This window comes from Thamnophis elegans, chromosome 2, assembly GCF_009769535.1.
Source record: "Thamnophis elegans isolate rThaEle1 chromosome 2, rThaEle1.pri, whole genome shotgun sequence".
NCBI lineage: Eukaryota > Metazoa > Chordata > Lepidosauria > Squamata > Colubridae > Thamnophis > Thamnophis elegans.
The window spans coordinates 681,552-700,373 of record NC_045542.1 but is presented as its reverse complement, the minus strand read 5'-3'; the positions used below and the strand labels follow the sequence as shown (position 1 = coordinate 700,373).

The 18,822-nt window shown below is 40.6% G+C and overlaps 1 protein-coding gene across 4 annotated transcripts in view; it reads right to left on the bottom strand.

The window, feature by feature from the left end:
• SLC44A2 (solute carrier family 44 member 2) overlaps window positions 1-18,822 on the bottom strand; it is a 50,495-nt gene that overhangs the window by 14,943 nt on the left and 16,730 nt on the right. For all 4 annotated transcript variants that reach the window (XM_032208958.1, XM_032208960.1, XM_032208961.1 and 1 more), the window contains exons 3-18: window positions 18,316-18,389; window positions 16,804-16,888; window positions 15,324-15,408; window positions 12,703-12,831; window positions 12,521-12,581; window positions 11,253-11,382; window positions 8,001-8,084; window positions 6,484-6,596; window positions 5,492-5,623; window positions 5,173-5,272; window positions 3,696-3,788; window positions 3,470-3,554; window positions 2,694-2,956; window positions 2,004-2,098; window positions 1,632-1,735; window positions 729-802 (exon numbers count right to left, since the gene is read on the bottom strand). In XM_032208958.1, the coding sequence (XP_032064849.1) occupies window positions 729-802; window positions 1,632-1,735; window positions 2,004-2,098; window positions 2,694-2,956; window positions 3,470-3,554; window positions 3,696-3,788; window positions 5,173-5,272; window positions 5,492-5,623; window positions 6,484-6,596; window positions 8,001-8,084; window positions 11,253-11,382; window positions 12,521-12,581; window positions 12,703-12,831; window positions 15,324-15,408; window positions 16,804-16,888; window positions 18,316-18,389 (1,707 nt within the window). The remainder of the gene's footprint in view (window positions 1-728; window positions 803-1,631; window positions 1,736-2,003; window positions 2,099-2,693; window positions 2,957-3,469; window positions 3,555-3,695; window positions 3,789-5,172; window positions 5,273-5,491; window positions 5,624-6,483; window positions 6,597-8,000; window positions 8,085-11,252; window positions 11,383-12,520; window positions 12,582-12,702; window positions 12,832-15,323; window positions 15,409-16,803; window positions 16,889-18,315; window positions 18,390-18,822) is intronic.

The window sequence follows — 18,822 nt, the reverse complement described above, 5'->3', positions numbered from 1 at the left end:
AACAATCAAGTGAGTGGGGCCATGAGCACCAGAGACGCTTGTGTGAGGGGGCACGAGTGCTTGTGATGCTCGCGTGAGTGGGGCTGTGAGCACCAGAGATGCTCGTGCAAGTGAGGCCACGAGCATCTGTGCTGATAGCCTGAGGGAAGAGTGCCCACGTGGCTCGGTTGAGACTCGGCCGCAGAGGGATAGAGGGCCCCGGCACTCAGGTTTTAGATCATAGGTAAACAAAACAAATATTTTAATGTGGTCAAATATCTCATTCAAACTGAGCACACTTTGTAATTTTTTCATAATAAATTTCTGTTTGCATGAATGAACGTTTACCGCATTTTCATTCTGCTTTCCATTTTAAAAATATGAAGTTTAGATTTATAAGAATTGTTGTAAAATATACAATGTAACCAATAAAATATATAAATAATTTCAAAATTAGAGGTGATACCATTTATTTATATATTAAATTTATATGCCACCATCTCATTCTGCCAAGTGACAATCAAGAGAACTTGTATGCATTCCTATACACAGGTATTCATATTTCTGTACTCTTTCCCATTCGAGAGTCCAGTTTGTTCCACACAGAATGCCCACTGCCACAGCACATTTAACTGGTAATCATTATGCCAGTTTATCACGAAGTTTTCAGCTATTAAATCTAACAACAAAGAACTTGGCTGAGCTCTGCCAAACAGAATAATAAAACCAAAAGCAGCTTCCAGGCTCACCTGAGTATGTTCCTCATGAGCAAGGAAAAGGCATTCCTAGCAGAAGTGCAGAAATTGGTGCCATAAATAGCAATCTGTGCAAATTGCCAAATAAAAAAAATATATATTGAAGAGCATTATTATTTTTTTACAAAGACATGATTACTTAGAGCCAGAAAAAGGCAAATATAGATTTTAGGACAGTATTAAAGCTATGATAAACATAACAAACAAACAAATACCATTTTTACATGACTTTTGGGGATGTGAAGGGAAGGGAATAAGAAGGAAAATACACTGTACTTGCTTGGATCCCTCTTATCTTGGTTGTTATGTTTTCCCATTATGCCCCCCCCCCAGCTCAGCTAGCTTTAAAAAAATATCTTTATTTAACAATCCTGGCATCAAGGGGCTCGAAACAGGCCCCCCGTTTATTCCTTCAGATGCCTCTCCCCTTATCCAGTTCATGAAATTCACAAGAACTTCATGATTCACAACCAACTTCACAATAGCAATCATCACAGAATAAATGTGAATGGGTAATTAGCATTTTCATCTGAAAACCAGTACTAAGAATCATCATCCTGCAGCATTGGCATGGCATAATCAGGACAAGTAAATGCACTACGCAAATGATCAGGATGAGTGCATTTGGCAGCCAATTCTCTTTTAAATGTTTTAACAAGTAATGAAGAATCTAAAGCAGTGTTTCTCAACCTTGGCGACTTTAAGTCCTGTGGACTTCAACTCCCAGAATCCCCCAGCCAGTGCAGTCACCAAGGTTGAGAAACACTGATCTAAAGGAAAACTTGCAACCTCTGCCAAAGTTATGGCTAAGTATTTAGAACAGTTCCCTTACTGTGCAGAGCATCTGGAAATCTGCATTAATGCCCTAAATAAGTAACAGGCGCTTAAATTCCTCACCATAATGTATGCATTTCTATTCAAAAACTTGATGAACTTCTCCAGGCACCAGAAGCAGCATTTGAAACAGGTCAACAGGAACTTGGCAAACATATTCTCAGAACCTAATGGATTGCAAAAACAGGACAGGAGAAAGTTCTTAGTATTCTCTCCCATCACATTAGAAAGAGTCGCGCATCCCTCTGATTATTTATTTATTTATGCTCCTGCAGTGCAAATTCCTATAGGTCTTAAGTGGCTATAGAACGGCACAACAAAGATCTAAGTAAAAATTTAAAAAACCTATCATCCCACAAACCACAAGAGCAGCATCCCTTGGGAGTAGGTTTGCAAAATAAGCGCCCGAGAGAAGCCAGTGGAAAGGGCTAATACCTTTGAGTTTATGATCCAAGTACTCCAGAATGACTCGGATGACCTGGACAATGGCAAGGATCAAGGACCCAAAGGCCAGCGAACCCGTGTGATACCTGAGGGAGGAAACAGCAGCAGAGAAATTGCGCTGGTGAAGGCTGCAACACACATGTACACTTTTTCTTAAAGAAAGAGGGGGGATGGTGGCATGGTTCTTCCCTGGAGTCTCTTCTGGCTGTTGTGGGAGCTTCTGTGCTGAAGAACGCAGGACTGAGTCTTCTCAAGCAGCCCTTGCCAGGCCCAGGAGAGATTTCTCTGAAGGACTAGGCTTTTGCAGAAGCCTCTTCAGGCTTTCACAAGTTGTTGAAACTCCCCGTGACGCACATCATGTTGACTCTGCTCTCACAAAGAAAACTGCAGCACTTTTCATCCAAGGGAATCTACTGTAAGTGGCCTTGAGTAAGCCTAACATGAACTTCAGTTGCAATCCTAGCTTCTCAGAAATCAGCTACTTTCCAAACCACAAAACGAAGAACACTTTGCCATCTCATCTCATCTAAATTGCAAAGAATTTTATACTAAGCTCAGAATAATCTTTTTTGTGAACTTAGTGGTCCCGAATAACAATTTCCTAGTCCTCCAAAAGGCAAACGTTGCTGATATCGAGGCAAATGTTTTTTTTTTTTCCCCTTTCTACTCCAGTTCCTTTACCTGAGTGCTCGGCCAAAGGCGGAGAAGAGTGGAAACGCTGGCATGTCATCCGGTTTTTTAAAAGCCCAGTAGTACGATGCAAAGGCCCCAGCAAGTGTGACTTGGCCCAAGGCAATGACAAAGTTGGCCAGCCAAAAGAACATGAAAACATTGAAAATCTGAAAGATGATGAGATACTTGTGGTAGGCAGTCTCGCCACCATAGAAGGCAAAGAGGCAGCGGGCTCCGGGACAGAGCTTGGTGACGTTGGACGTACTGAAGGTCTAAAAGAAGGAAGAAAATGGTCATTTCTTAAAGTTCCATTGAAAATAATGTTGCTTTTCTATTATTTTTCTCTAAGTATATATGCAGACTTCCAAAAATCCAGGCAGGACAGACATTTTGCCTTGTGAATTTCCAGAATTTGGCTTCTAGAATGTCCAGAATGTGGCAATTACTAATACATTATATAACTAGAGAAATTGTTCCTTTTCTTTTGCCTTTCAAAAGTAATTTAAAATAATGAACAGGACATAGAGCTAATTCTCCTATAAAGTCACGTTGACGCTTGCTAAAGGAAAATAGGGCACACTTGGGTCCCTTCCCTTGGGAGAAAGAACAAGCATTTTCTGGAATAGGAGGGAAACCTGCTTGACTCAGAGGAAGGAGGGAGCCTCATCCGTGGCCCTTGCAAGATCTGTCACACATTCAGCAGGAAGTGGGCTGCTATATTTTTCTGGTTTCTAAGCAGCTTGACTGAATATATTTTCACTAGTTCGTTATTTTAAGTTCCTTACCTCTGGTTTGCAAGTTGTTCCAGCATATTGGCATTCTGTATCATTAAATACCTTGTAGACAGCTTCGTTAGAGGTAGACAAGAAACTAGAGGCAGTCAAGGAACTCTTCAGTATAGTAATAAAAATGGGACTTTTGCTTGCCTGAGATGAACATCTGAGGACTGTTTGGTGTTATAGCTACCCATCCCTTTTACCCAGCAAAGAACGAACAACTGAGGAAGGATACACGGCAGTACTAGCCCAGTAAGCAATGCAGAGACACACCAGGAAGAAAGTACACAGCGGAAACAGAAGGGACGTCATGATGTATCCAATAGCCCTGCAAAAGGGATGGGAAACGGGGGGAAAGAAAAAGCGCATGATTCCGTTCCAGGGCCTTCGTTCCGCCAGCCGCAATAAAGCCTTGCTTCTTCTTTGGCCCCATTGGGACTTGGTTTCACTTATATTCATCTATACCATATAGCCACGATGGCAAACCTATGGCACGCATGCCACAGGTGGAATGCGGAGCCATTTGTCAGGGCGTGCGAGGCTTGCCCTGTCAGTTGACTTTGGCCTTCCTTAGAGGCCATTTTTCTCCCTCCAGAGGCTTCCCTGAAACCTCCAGAACGCGAAAAATCGGCCCTACGGGCAAACTGGAAATTCAGAAACAGACTTCCGGTTTGCTCGTAGAGCCCGTTTTAGCCCTCCGGAGCCTTCAGGGGCCTGCAGGAGACTTCCTTGAAGGCTCTGGAGGGCTAAAACCAGCCCTAGGAGCAGTCACTTCCGGTTTGCTCGTAGGGTCAATTTTTGCCCTCTGGAGCCTCCAGGGAAGCCTCCTGAAGCCTCTGGGGGACCTCCGGGGTGGCGGGGGAGGCTGTTTTCGCCCTCCCCAAACTCCTATAAAGCCTCTGAAGCCTGGGAAGGGTGAAAAAAGAACACTAAAAATGGGAGGGGGAGTGCTGGTTGTGAGTGCATATGCGGTGTGGTCATGCGCATAGCATTATGGTTGTGGCACGCCAGCCCACGACCCCCCTGCGCTCCCCCCACTTTGGCACACGAGCCAAAAAAAGGTTTGCCATCACTGGTATATAGTATATCCATAGTTAACTTATGGTATATCTAGGATAGTTAAGTGTTTCTATTCAAGGAGTACATATTATATCTGCACACTTTTAACACTTCCCACCCCAACAGTTCTGTAAGAAATGAATAAAAAGAATGCTTTATACAGTATTTGAGATGGACAACTAAATTATTCCTTTGCAAAATTATTCTCATTTGAGAGTTTTCTCTTTTGTTTGTTGATGCTGTACAGATCTGCTCAATTTTCCAGCAGCAATAGATTTAGACAAAATAGTGAGCCAATTCTTGAGAACTGCAAAACTGAGGGGATGGTTGTGGATCAGTGGTGGGTTCCTACCGGTTTGAACTGGTTCGACCAAAGCAGTAGCGGTTTGGCGGCCTGGGTCGCTGGAACGGGCAGCAACCCAGACCTGCCACCCCCCTCCCCGAACCGGTTCTCCGGGTGGCACCATAGATGCCGCCATCTTGTTTCTTGCTTCTGCGCATGCACAGAACAATTTTTATTGCACTGCGCATGCACACACCAAGTGTGCGTGTACATGCGAAGCTCCCACGAGCGAACCGGCAGTAGTGACTGCTAGAAACCCCCCCCCCCTGTTGTCGATGGCATTTCCAAGAAGAGTCCAAGTTAGCCTCACCTGCTGGCTTCCTTGATCAGTGCAATGGCTATGAGTATTCTCTTCCGCAAGAAGATAAGCAGTAGAATAATGACAACTTCCAAAATACACAGGATGATCACTGGATCAAAAAAAGGGGGGGGAATGATATGATTTCTGCTTTATACAGCTTTTACTGAGCAAAATAAAAACACAAACTAGAAAAATTCTTAGAACTATTAGGAATATACTTTCATCTGTTTGGAGGTTTGAAGAGATCTTCTCCCATTTTTAAATAGTTTCTAGGACTGCTCAATAAAAAGGCCATGTCACTAGATAGTATACTTGAACAGGAACTCACTGAAAGCTAACCAGGTTTGTTTCAGGTGGAGATAGACACGAAAATCTGTCTGGAATCCAAGTTCCATCAAGGAGACATCAGAACCAGACTGTCCTTTCAGTTGAGCATATTCCATATAACAATGAAATATTCCTGGAAGAGAAAAACAGGAGTTGGAGAAGGCAGAGAAAATGATTGCCAAAGGCCTTAGTTTAACATCCTCACTACTGTATACCCAGAGTACTGTAGCCTAAATGTGGAGTGGTGATTAAAAGATTAAAAGATACAGAAAACAAATTCATATGGACATAGCATATAAAGGCTTAGCAGAATCTTCCCAAATCTGATATTTCTAAATATGTTGTGTTACACCTCTCAGAAGTCTCTGTTAGTATAGCTCAGTGGTTCCCAAACTTGGCAACTTTAAGACTTGTGGACTTCAACTCCCAGAATTCTCCAGCTAGCTCTGCTGGCTGGTTGAAGTCCACAAGTCTTAAAGAGCCAAGGTGGCGCAGTGGTTAAATGCAGCACTGCAGGCTACTGCTAGATCAGCAGGTCAGCGGTTCAAATCTCACCGGCTCAGGGTTGACTCAGCCTTCCATCCTTCCGAGGTGGGTAAAATGAGGACCCAGATTGTTGGGGGCGATATGCTGACGCTCTGTAAACCGCTTAGAGAGGCCTGAAAGGCCTATGAAGCGGTATATAAGTCTACTGCTATTGCTATATTGCTATTGCTAAAAAAAAAAAAGTTGCCAAGTTTGGGAACCACTGGTATAGCTGAAGACCTAACTGTCTCCCATGGGTACCAGTACAGTCTTCTAGATACTGTTAACTCCAGCCCCCCGCAGCTCATTAAGGTTAGCTCACAATTGTGAAGATTTGGAATATTTTAGAAGTCTATATTTAGAAGTCTATATACTCTCCACCTCTAAATTAAATCTTCAGGATGAGAATGAGAATTTCTAGGAGACTTTTGCCATAACCCATCAGATTCAAAAATTGATTTGACTCACCATATCCAAGCACCAGGATCACCAGTACAATCATCACCCAAATCATGATCCCTGCCAGGAACCGGAGCAGAACAATAAATACAAGGCTGATTACCATGGAAATCACGAGACCTCTGCATATGGAAGACAAAAATTCTTGAAATAGTTCTTGCATTGAAAACTAAATACCATATTTAAAAGAAGAAAAGGTATCCAAGAAATGTATGCTCAGAGGAATATTATATTTTCATCACTGATTTGTAAAATGAGCTTCTCACTTCCATGTTTCTTTGTTTTACATTTACATAAATATATATGGAATAATCATTAATTTCTTCTGTAAATTCTCATTTGCTACTTTACCATGCAGAAGTTTACAATTATGATTACATGAATCAATAAACAAAATAACCACAGTCACTCCTAAGGCTAAACCAGGATTTTTAAAAGCATGATTTGTTGAATAAACTACAGTAGTCTGATTTACATGTCATACTAATCCCAAATAAATCAAAACATTTTGTTGTCAAATGAATGCTGGAAGGATAAAAATGAAGAGGGGATCTATGGTGAACATGTGATAAAGCAAAACAATTTTGAAGTATGATTCATATTTGAATCCCCTCTTTTAACTAATGGAGATAAAAATGAAACTAGAACTTTTCCTCTTGGGTTTAACAGAAAAAGAACTAGAAAAAAATGGAACTTTGTTATTATATATGTTGACAGCAAAAAGACTATTGTATGCACAAAAATGCAAGGACACTTCGATTCCCACTATGGACGAATGGTTGCAGAAATTGATGGCGTTGGCCAAAATGGCAAAATTGACCACTTTGATGAAAGAAAAGAACATAAGTACTTTTGTTTCCACATGGAGACGGCTTCTGACCTTCGTGCTTGATGTGGAGAAGAACTAAACTAAATTCTGACTTTGGGTTTTACTGATTAGACTGATAGATCTTTATAGAAATGGTTTGCTCATATTATTTTGAAAAAGCAAAAAGTTGTGACTCGATGTTAATGCCTTATTTTACTGTAATAGAGTCGGAAGTCCTCTCCTTCCATTTTCCTCCCACTGCTTTCCTATTTACTTGTATTTTATATTTTACATTACTTTACAACTCAATAAAAATGTAGATGGATATGGATAAACAATGTCAATTATGTAAAAGAAATTAATGTTCAATGTAGAATGCTCTCCAAAACTGAGGGAATGAACAAATAGGCAGGCCGGGGAGCATTGCTTCAGCTAAGGCGGCAAAGACAGTGTGTCAAAAGTGCTAGTATAATAAATTAAAATTTTGGCTACAGACCAAAGAAATCCAAGCCCAAAATCTTGCTTTTAATGGTGCTTACTGAGTGAGCCAGTCATTATCTCAGGTCAATCTTCCTTAAGTCTGATATAGATTAAATTAAGAGAGATCCCCATATAATCTACATCAAGTTTATATAATTTCTCTAATGTTTTGTTTTCGGGATAGTTCGGTCCTAAATTCATTCCATAGATTAGCTGGGCTATTCAGTCCTTTGCTTACATTATTATCCAGTACCAGGAAACGGTGTAATCTTCAAAGATTTTCATAGCTACTTGTCTTGTCTCCAGAAGGACATTTGCCTTTCTGTAATTAAAAGCAGCATAAAGTGAAAATAACCGGAGGAAAGAAAATGCAATTTCTGTAAATGTGTAAATGATAAGCTTCCTAACAGACAGGAAGCAGCAGGTGAAGTTAGGCAAAATCACACCAGATACCTATACAATTAGCATAGGAGCCCCCAAGGCTGTGTGCTCTCTTCATTTCTCCTTTCTCTATATACCAATGACTGCATCTCCAAAGGTCCCTCTGTTAAAATACTGAAGTTTGCAGATGATACAATAGTGATTGGTTTCATTCGAGACAACGATGACTCTGCATACAGACAGGAGGTTGAACAAATAGCATTGTGGTACAACGGGAACAACCTTGAACTAAGTAAAGGTAAAGGTTCCCCTCGCATATATGTACTAGCTGTTCCCGACTCTAGGGGGCGGTACTCATCTCCGTTTCAAAGCCGAAGAGCCAGCGCTGTCTGAAGACGTCTCCATGGTCATCTGGCCAGCATGACTAAAGGCACACAGAACACTGTCACCTTCCCACCAAAGGTGGTTCCTATTTTTCTACTGGCCTTTTTACATGCTTTCGAATTGCTAGGTTGGCAGAAGCTGGGCCAAGTAACGGGAACTCACTCCATTATGCGGTGCTAGGGATTCGAACCACTTGAACTGCTGACCTTTCTGATCGACAAGCTCAGCGTCTTAGCCACTGAGCCACCGCGTCCCCAAACTAAACCTTGAACTAAATACACTCAAAACCGTAGAATTGGTGGTAGATTTGAGAGAAACCCTCCTATACTACCTCCTCTTACAATACTAGTCAACACAGTATCAACAGTAGTGACCTTCAAGTTTCTAGGTTCTATCACATCTCAAGACCTAAAATGGACAGCTAACATCAAAAACGTCATCAAAAAAGCACAACAAAGAATGTTCTTTCTGCGCCAACTCAGGAAGCTCAAACTTCCCAAAAAGCGGCTGATTCTGTTCTACAGAGGAAGGATTGAGTCTCTCATCTGCAGCTCCATCACTGTCTGGTTTTGTTCTGCAACCAAACTAGACAGATACAGACTTCAACGGATAATTAGAACTGCAGAAAATACAACTGCTACCAACCTGCCTTCCACTGAGAACCTGCACACCGTCTCTCGGGCAAATAAGGATTGAACAACCCACTTCTGGAACGTCCTTCACCATCAGCTGGAGAAGCTTTAGAATGCACAGGAGCGCATGTGAGCGCCTATTTTCATTGATAAAGCACACATTTTTACCCAAGGCTTGTGGGGCTTTGAAAGTTGCTCCCAACTGTCTCCGCATTCACAGAAAACAGAATTGCAGTCAAGCCTTTGCGAACAGGCTCATGCTCCCATTGCTCCAGGAAGAATACTGCTGATCCCTAGAAGCTATGTGATACAGGCAAAGCTGTTACAGAGCAACTCTTGGTTTAATATAGGCTGCTGAAAATGAAAGAAAGGATGTCCAATCTATACCAAGAGGTCCTCTTTCACTTGCTCTTACTGTATCGGTTTAATGAGCATCTCCTCCTCCATGCGGAGGCCCTCTTGTCGGGGTGCATTGCATGTTCTTTTAAGGTTCAGAGCTGTGCTGGAGATATGCCACCAGAAAGTATACCGGAAGGATCACCCAAGCCAGACGGGTCTCAGCTAAGGAGCTAGATTAAGAATATCCAGAAACCCATTAACCAGAATAAGACAACACAAAAAGAACCTGATACTAGATTGATCATTGACTGGATAAACAAGGACCGTGGCAGTTGCTGTCCCTGAGCAGCTGTTGAAACTAAAGTTACAGGGTTGGAGAAAGACTTGGCAACCTACTCCGCAAAAAGACTCACCAAGAAAACTCTACAGAAAAGATCTCAGATGTGTCAGATATGACGGGGCCAATGACGGGGCCACAGGAATTCCAGTTGCTGAGGCAGCCAGCTTTCTCTGATTCGAGAGAAATAACTCTAGTCTCCAATTCCTTGTTCGCTTGGATTAGTTTCTCACTCATTTCATTCAATCTATTTTCTTCTCTCTCCATTTTCTCTTCCATCAACTGCAGTTTTTGTTCATTTTTGGTAATTTGTTGTTGAAAAAATTCGAATTTATCATCCACCTTTTGCATTTTTTCTTTAAGTTCTCCCGTATCGTTTTTCCCCTCTCCTATCTCTTTTTTCATTTCATCATGGTTTTTTCTCATGGCTTCTTGCATTGACTCATGGCCTACAGATCTTTAAATGAATTGGACCTATCTCTTTGGCCCACATCCTCAATCGATCTCTGCTTTGACGGACTAGAAATAGCCAATGATATCTGGGCCATTTGCTTCCTCCCTCTTCCTACTTTAGTTAAATTTGTAGTACTTGTCATCTTTAGAAATTTTTCTACAAACTTGGACCCAACGTTCTCACCACTTTTTCCCACCAATAGAGCCCTCCACTGCTCATTACTTAATTATTAATATTAGTCATTAAATATCAAAAAGATCAAAATTGTTCTAATTATATAGACCTAACAATATTTAACTTATTTGTCTAGCACCATATACCACTTAATCTAGTAAATACAAATAAATATAAACCTAGTAATACTTATAATGTTACAATAGTTATGATAGCCACAGTGGTAAATCAAAGATACTTGAGGAAGTGGTATTGATGGTAACTTCTAGATTCCAATAGAGGGTTATTGAAATTCAGTTCAGTAATTTTCTGACATAGCCTCCCACTCAAGTCAAATGTTCAACATGTGGCTCTATATATTCATACCACCACCATGTCCCTAATTGCTATATCTGGCCCCTATTTGTCTGCCACCCTGGCTCTATAAACTTCTCAGTTCACCAAAGTTCCTAAATCTGCAATTCAACAGGCACAAACACTGTCACTTAAAAAGGCTTTCTTCAAGATTTCCAACTTCCTTGGCCAGTAGGTGTCTCTTTGGAGCACTTAAGCCTTGTCTTAGTTCTAACACAGAAAGTGCTTGGTCAGTGTCCAGAGAGGAGGAGGACAGCCATTTCCCCCTGTAAGTGTGACCAATCTTCTCCCATTTTCACACTATTCCACTTTTCCAGTGGCAATTTGATTTTATAATACTTGGTTTTTATGTTCCTACCAAAAAGAGTCACTTTCTGCTTATTGTCCATGTAAACCAAATAAATAAATTTATCACAACAGACAAATAAAACTCACTTGGCCCCTTCCAGAAGATCTGTCACATTCCTTTTCTTCCCACTTCCACTTCCATCATCAAAAGTTGTTGCGTTTCCAACCATGATAACACCTTTCTTACTATAGATTGCAGGCAAACATCTACGGGCCACTGTTTAAACATCAAAGAGATTTAAACACTTAAACTCAGTTTTTTCCTCTGCCTCGTTAGAGCAACATATTATTCTCATGTTTCACAAATGCTGCAGGACCTTCATGTTCCCTATTTGAGCCAACTCACTTTAAACTATTGGTTTTTCCCAGTAGCCTCCCAGTATCTCATCTCCTCCAGTATATAACTGTATGTCCTCTGACAATATTGTTCATATTTTATATTCTCTGGGAAGGGTGTCCTTTCTGTTCCCCATCCAGAATTGTAATCTCTAAGTTCTAAGCTTTCAAGAACTCTAGAATTAGCTTCCTCTTTACCCTTTGGGAAGAGTCTGAAGGTTTTTAAGAGGTATTTAAAATTACTTTTATTAATACACTATTTTTATTGATGATTTTTTTTGCAATTACTCTATTGTTCCCACTTGTTTTCTTTCTTGGAAATACCAATTCCTATTACTCCTATTACTACCAATGTAGGCTGATTATACCCATCATTCTGACCTATCTGCAACTCCCAATTGTGATTACTAATAGAGGCTGTATTAAAGCATAATCTAAATTCAATAGTGAATTTATTAGAATTACATGTGTTACAAGCATCTGGCTGAAAGATGCTCACCCACTACTAAATGTTCAAAAAGAAATTGGCTCAAAAACAAAAACATAGAGGGAACCCTTGGCACACAGAAAAATATACATTTCAAGTTAGAGGAATCATAGTCATCTATTCAATAGACGGGAATAGCTAAAAGCAACACCCTCGATCTTCCTATTTAATATATTGGTCTTTAAAACAATAAGGGGAAATCTTAAGAATCTGGAAACTATCACAGGTTTTACTTTCTGAAAAAACAAATCACTGAAGCTACATAGTAGTAGTGTCATAAAGTTTAAGTGAATAAGAATTAGCCACCAAGTCCAAGCAGCTACAGAGTTTAAGAAAACTAGGCTAAGTAAGAGATTTATCCTGTGAGTAACAAGTAAAATCAGCATCAAATCTAGAGTTTGTATATGGAATGACTATGGAAGCTGGCAGTCACAGCCCTTGTTGGCTGTGTTAAGGTGGTTCAACTGCTCTTGAAACTAGAATAAAATCCCCAGAGTTTCTTCTTCCAGCCTTGTTTTCCAGAAGGACTTACAGATCTTGCTTGGCGTAAGCATGGCTGGGCATTCACCATCTTTCAACACTTCAGGTGCACTCTGGAACAGAGATCGAAAGAGACGGGGTGCATCAAAGATTAGCTTCTGTCTAGAAAAGGACATTCTCTACCTGCACTTTCAGAAAGAACACAGCAACAATCCAACAATTCAGCTCACTTACCTTCTTCAAATCAGTAAACTCTGGGACACAAAACTGTTGATAATATTTTAGTTCCTGTGTTGCTGTGTGGTCAATACTGGAGGCCTGTAGAAAAGTGATGTATCGATCTGGACACGTTTTCACACAGATCTGAAAAAATCCCAAAGAATTGTTAAATTCAATTATTGATCGAATTTAAGCACTGCAGTGTACCATAAGTAAGTACAACTTCTCTGGTTTGCAATCCAAGGTTTATCTGAAGAATCTCTGCCCCCCCCCCCAAAAAAAAGCATTCATGGCCGTCAACCTGCTTATGGAAGCCATCCTTGGTGCCTGCAAGATCCCATCATTATTCATTTTAAAATCATTCTAAGTAAAATTTAAAGAATGTCATCCTTAAAATAAATTGCTACCCTGAAAAATGTCCATGAAATCCTTTTCTTGGATTCTACATTCTTAGCACCTCCTGCTTTCTCTGGAATTATGTTAATTTCCCCCCCAAAAGATAAACTGGGAACCGATGATGTTATGAGGGCTGAGTGTTGACAGCAACAAGACTACTGTAGGCACAAAAATTGAAGGACATTTTGATTTCCACCATGGAAGAATGGTTACAGAAGTTGATGAAGTTGCCAGAGATGGCTAAATTTATTTATTTATTTATTTATTTATTTATTAGACTTCTATACCGCTTAATAGGGCTTTCAACCCTCTCTAAGCGGTTTACAATTTTTTTTTTTTAGCAAATTGAGTCAGCAACTTGCCCCCTCAGTCTGGGTCCTCATTTCACCCACCTCGGAAGGATGGAAGGCTGAGTCAACCTTGAGCCGGTGAGATTTGAACCACTGAACTGCAGATCACAGTCAACTGAAGTGGCCTGCAGTACTGCACCCTAACCACTGCGCCACCTCGGCTCTTGGTTGACCATTGACCATTTTGATTAAAGAAAAGAATATAGTATATATATAGTACTTTTGTTTCTATTTGCTTCTGGGCTTTGTGCTTGAGATAGAAAAAAAATAAAACTTTGATTTTGAATTTTACTGATTAGATTGATTTGGTGTTATACCTTGGGGGCAAGTGACCATGCAAAACTGGAATTCAACATTATGCAAACACAAGTAGTAGAACAAAGTCAAACTAGAGTCTTGGACTTTAAGAGAGCTAATTTCAATAAACTTAGAGAGAGCTTGGGAATGAGAATGGATGAGAATCCTCAAGGGGAAAACAAGTCAAGAAGCTTGGGAAATTTTGAAAAACAAGATTATAAAAACCCAGTCTAGCACAATACCAATGAAGAAGAAAAAATAACAGCTCCCAAAGGGAACCAGCATGACTGCACAAAGAACTCTCTGACAAATTGAAAGACAAAAAGTTAAGTATAAAAATGGAAAGAGGGGGACATAACTAAGGCAGAATATCAGCAAATAGCCCGAGCCTGTAAAGATGAAGACAATGAAGAAAGGCTTGCCACAAAAGTAAAAAATAACAAAAAACCCTTCTTCCAACATGTTAAAAACAAGAAAAAAATCAAGGAAACAATTGGTTCATTGCTGGGAGAAAGTGGCAAGAAGGTGACAAGCAACAAGGAGAAAGAAGAATTATTTAATTCATTTTATTTGCATCTGTCTTTACACAAAGGGAAAAAAACAGTCCAACCTAACAAAAACAGCACCACAAAATCAGATTAGGAACACAAGTTGAAATAGGGATGAAATGGTAAGTGAGCACCTGTCTACCCTAGATGAGTTCAAATCACCAGGACGGATTATACCCAGGGTTCTGAAGGAATGGCAGACTAGATCTCGAACAGCTGAACTATCTCTTTCAGAGAAAACTGGAAAAGAGATGATGTGGTTCCCATCTTCAAAAAAGGGAAAATAGCAGATCCAGGAACTATAGACCTATCAGCCTGACCTCAATACCAGGGAAGATTCTGGAAAGATAATCAAGCAAACGAATTAGCGAACACCTAGAAGTAAACCAGAGGCCCTGCCTGAGACTTTTTCCTAAGTCTTCCTCTGGATAGGGTTCAAGCTGCATTTGTCTAAATCATTGTCTGGTAATGGGACCTTCCTACTGTCTTTCAAGGCCATTCCTATTGCCGTCTACACTCTCCCACTCCCTCAGATTAAGCTATCTGCAAGTTGTTCCTAGGAGTACCAATTGAGGAAAAAGAATATTTTGTTTCTCGGAGGAAATCTAACAATCAATAAACAAAGTTTAATAAACTGAAAGTCTAATAAGCTAATAAGGTGAAGAGCTCGTGACCGCAAATCCCAGAGTCTGAATTCTTAGGAAACTAGTTGAAGCAAACATGTTTTTACCACCAATAAGCATCAATTATTCCTACAGGCTGGAGGATATTGCAGCTACATTTCCTCCCATCAGAATGGCCTACAACTCTGATATTCTCTGGTGATCTTCCATCTAAGTATTAACCAGGCCCAATTCAGCTTAGTTTCTCAGCCCATGCAAAATTGATGCTGCGCCCCTGAGATATATTCCAAAAATCAGAGAGCAATATCAAATTCTATGTATTTACCAGTCCATGAATCCAACTCAAATAAAGTGGCACAACAATCTTCTAGTTTGACACCCTTGGAGAAAACATTAAGGATGAAATCCAGAGAAAACCTCACCTGTGTAGTAGGACACTGAAACTGCAGCAACACCAAAGGGCTAGCACATTTCATGATGTTGAAGTAAAACAAGTAAGGCTTCTGCCTGGAAACAGAAAAAAATATTAGAAACCGTTCTTCTATTTGTTCCTATCAATAAGTGATACCATATGATACATAAAGATTCAAAAATATGGAAGGTGTTCCCTCTAATCCTTCAGAAAAGGCTGGATATCACTTCTGAATGAATTACAGTCAAGTCGATATCAAGCATTTTTCTTGCTTTCACCAGGGCTAATCCTGCTAATGCAGTAATTCTCAACCTGTGGGTCGGAACCCTTTTAGGGATCGAACAACCCTTTCACAGGGGTCGCCTAAGACCATTGGAAAACACATATTTTCGATGGTCTTAGGAACCGAGACATTTTATGGTTGGGGGTTGGGGGTTGCGGCATTGGGAAGGTTGAGAACCACTGTGCTAATGGATTTGAACAATAATATATTTCTTTTAATTGTATGATTATTACCAATTGGTAGTTTACGTTATTGTCATAAACCTCATCTGCTTGCATGAATGAAAAAGCAAGCTATAAATGAAGTATATCTTCAGCATACAATTCTGTATGAACTTTGATGTAGAAGATTAATGCAATTATCCCACAAAATGAGCAAAGTCCAAAACCCAGCTATTTTAAGAAACTGCCTTGACATTTAGGCAGCATCCCACGGCAGTCTCTTCACTGATCTCCATCTCTTTCAGTAGCAAGGGTGGTGGTGGGGGAGGGGTGGAATGATAAGTCACAGTAGAGGAAGAACAGAATACAAGATGCAAACTTAATTCCTTTCTTTTGCAATTGGGTCAGTGGCTTGGCTTTATGAGAAAAACCTGTTATAAATTTCCTGTAGACGTTAACAAAGCCTAGGAAGTATTGGGTGTCTTGCCAGTCTAGGACAGCCTGAACCTTCTGGGTGTCCGTCTGGATGCCTTTTGCAGAAATATGGTAACCCAAGAAGAAGTCTAGTTGTTGCAAATCAAAGGCACATTTTTCTGGCTTGGCAAAGAGATTGTTAGATTGTTAAAAGACAGTTATCTCTTAGTGTATGTTGGTCTGTGCACAATTTGGCAAACTGTTTTATAATATGCTATCATGAAATCTTCATAAAACATTCACCTCCCCCCCCAAGTTGTCTAATGCAAAGTTACAATGGAAATGCTGAAATATAATTACCATTAAGTGGGGGCTTCAAATATATTCTAGCCCTTGTCTGGTTGGATACGTTTAGTGCCGTATTCGTTCAAATTCAGAGAATCATCCTATTCCAACTCACCTGGCAACCCAATCACATATCAGAAAGGGATAATATCAACCCTCAATTATTTTACTGTTTTAGAATAATAAGAGCTTCAACAGATGAGATCTTCAAAATTTACCGGAAGATTCACCAATCTCTTGGCGCAGATTTCATGTAGGAAACTAGATAATTTCTCCTTGGTACTTACTCATTGGGTGTGCCCTTTTGCCCACAGAACTGTCCACGACTATCTGTTGGATAAATGACCTTGCGAGGGTCTCCTTGTGTCCATGCTGAAAAGAACATTTAATTAATTCAATTCAATGAATTTATTTTTGGCATTGCCCAATTCCAGAATATAGGTAGTCCTTGAGTTTCAAATGTAATGGAGCCTGCCCATTCCATTCGTAACCCAAGGATTCATGGGAGTGAATCTGGTACCTTTCACCCATGCATTCTCTAATCAAATGTGGGGCTCGTTAAGTGCACCTGAGGTATTTCATGGTGGAGGCGGCCATGGGGGGGGGGGTGCTAGTGATGGAACAGGCCATCTGCCTAAGGCTACCCAAGGCCTCCCCGACCCACTGAAATACATCATGCTCCCCACAATTGCTTTCCCCCCACCCAACCTACAATGCTGGGTCACTTGTGAAGATCTAGCAAAGCTGTCTCCTCCCTCTCAGCCTCGTGTGCCCCTCCAACACTCCATTCGGGCCTCTGCAGGCCTCCCCAGGCAAGGTGCAGGCTGAGACGGAACTTCTGAAGGCCGGATCCATTTCGGCCCGCAATATTCCAGGGGAGGCCTGCAGAAGCCCAGAGCACTGGAGGGGGGATCTGCCCCTCGGAACCCCCATTTCGACCAGCAACATGCAGGACGAATGTTGCAGAGCCTCTGCGGTTCTTCGTAAGGGTGAATCTTGCCCTGGTGCTGCAAGATTCCTAGTTTTGGGACTTGTTCGTAAAGATTAGGGGGCGCTTATCGTGTAACTTCAAATGTTTGCTAAGGGAATGCTCGTAACCTGGGGATTACCTGTAACTTTTCTCCAGATTTTGAAGCACCACAGAGCTTCTAAGCATGACTGTAGGTTTTTAACATAATCTTTTATTCATGTCTATATTTACGTTTGCCACCATGACCCACTTTCATGGAAGACAATTTTCCCATGTATATTGGGGGGGGGAAGGGGGGAAGAGCATGCAACTTAGCTCCCTTGCATGCACAGTTTAGAGTATGGTTGACATTCCTATGAGAATCTAATCCCTGATGATCTGAGGTGAAGCTGAGTTGGTGATACTAGCACTGAGGAAGCTTTGCTTGCTCGTCTATTTCTAACTACGTGGTCTGGTTGTGGACTCCTGTCTTAATTCATTTAAATATTGTTGAAATGAAGTCAAATGTGTCTGTTCCAACACTAGCCAATACAGTTTAGAATGTGGCCCCCAACATTCCTCTCAAAGACCAAGTATATTTTTTTTACAAAAGGGTCAAACCCTTGGTACAGTAGACATTAACAACATGATAAAAAAGCAAACCATTATTTAAGATTTGATACCATTAATTGAATCCTATTTATTTACTTCTATGATGATATACAGTACTTTCTTGGCTGTCATAATTCTCCTTCTCCATCTAACTTGGATAACTTTGATATCCAACTTCCAGCAACAAACAAAAAACATTCCAAGGAAGAGAAAAAATAATAAACAGTAGAATACATACCCACAATCCCCACTGCCACATAGCCCCCAATTGCAACCAGCAGCAAGATACAGCAGATGATATCTGTGCAGCCCCTGGAAGAGAAAATAAGCTAAGTAAGAATAAGTAACAACGTATTTGTCTCTGGCACACAGTATTGATTAGCTGATTGTTTGAATAATTGTCGTCATTCAAATTCAGACTTACAATAAAAAGAAAAGCTTGAAAACTCTCTAATCAAATGACAAATAAACTATAGTCCATCTCAAGAATAAGGGACAGGCAAATATAACCAACACATTCCTCCTTCATCCTGTAGTGAAGCTGGGGAGTGGGCATTAACTCCTCAGAAGTAGTAAACCACCATCTCTAGTTTTTGGAGAGCTACACAGGCATACAAGGATGCTGATTACTAGTACAGATGATTCAGAGAAGATGATACGTTAAACCCAAGTCTGCTAATCCTACACACCAAGAAGTTAATAGAAACAAAGTAATCCAGATCTAAGATCAAATAACCTCATTGGG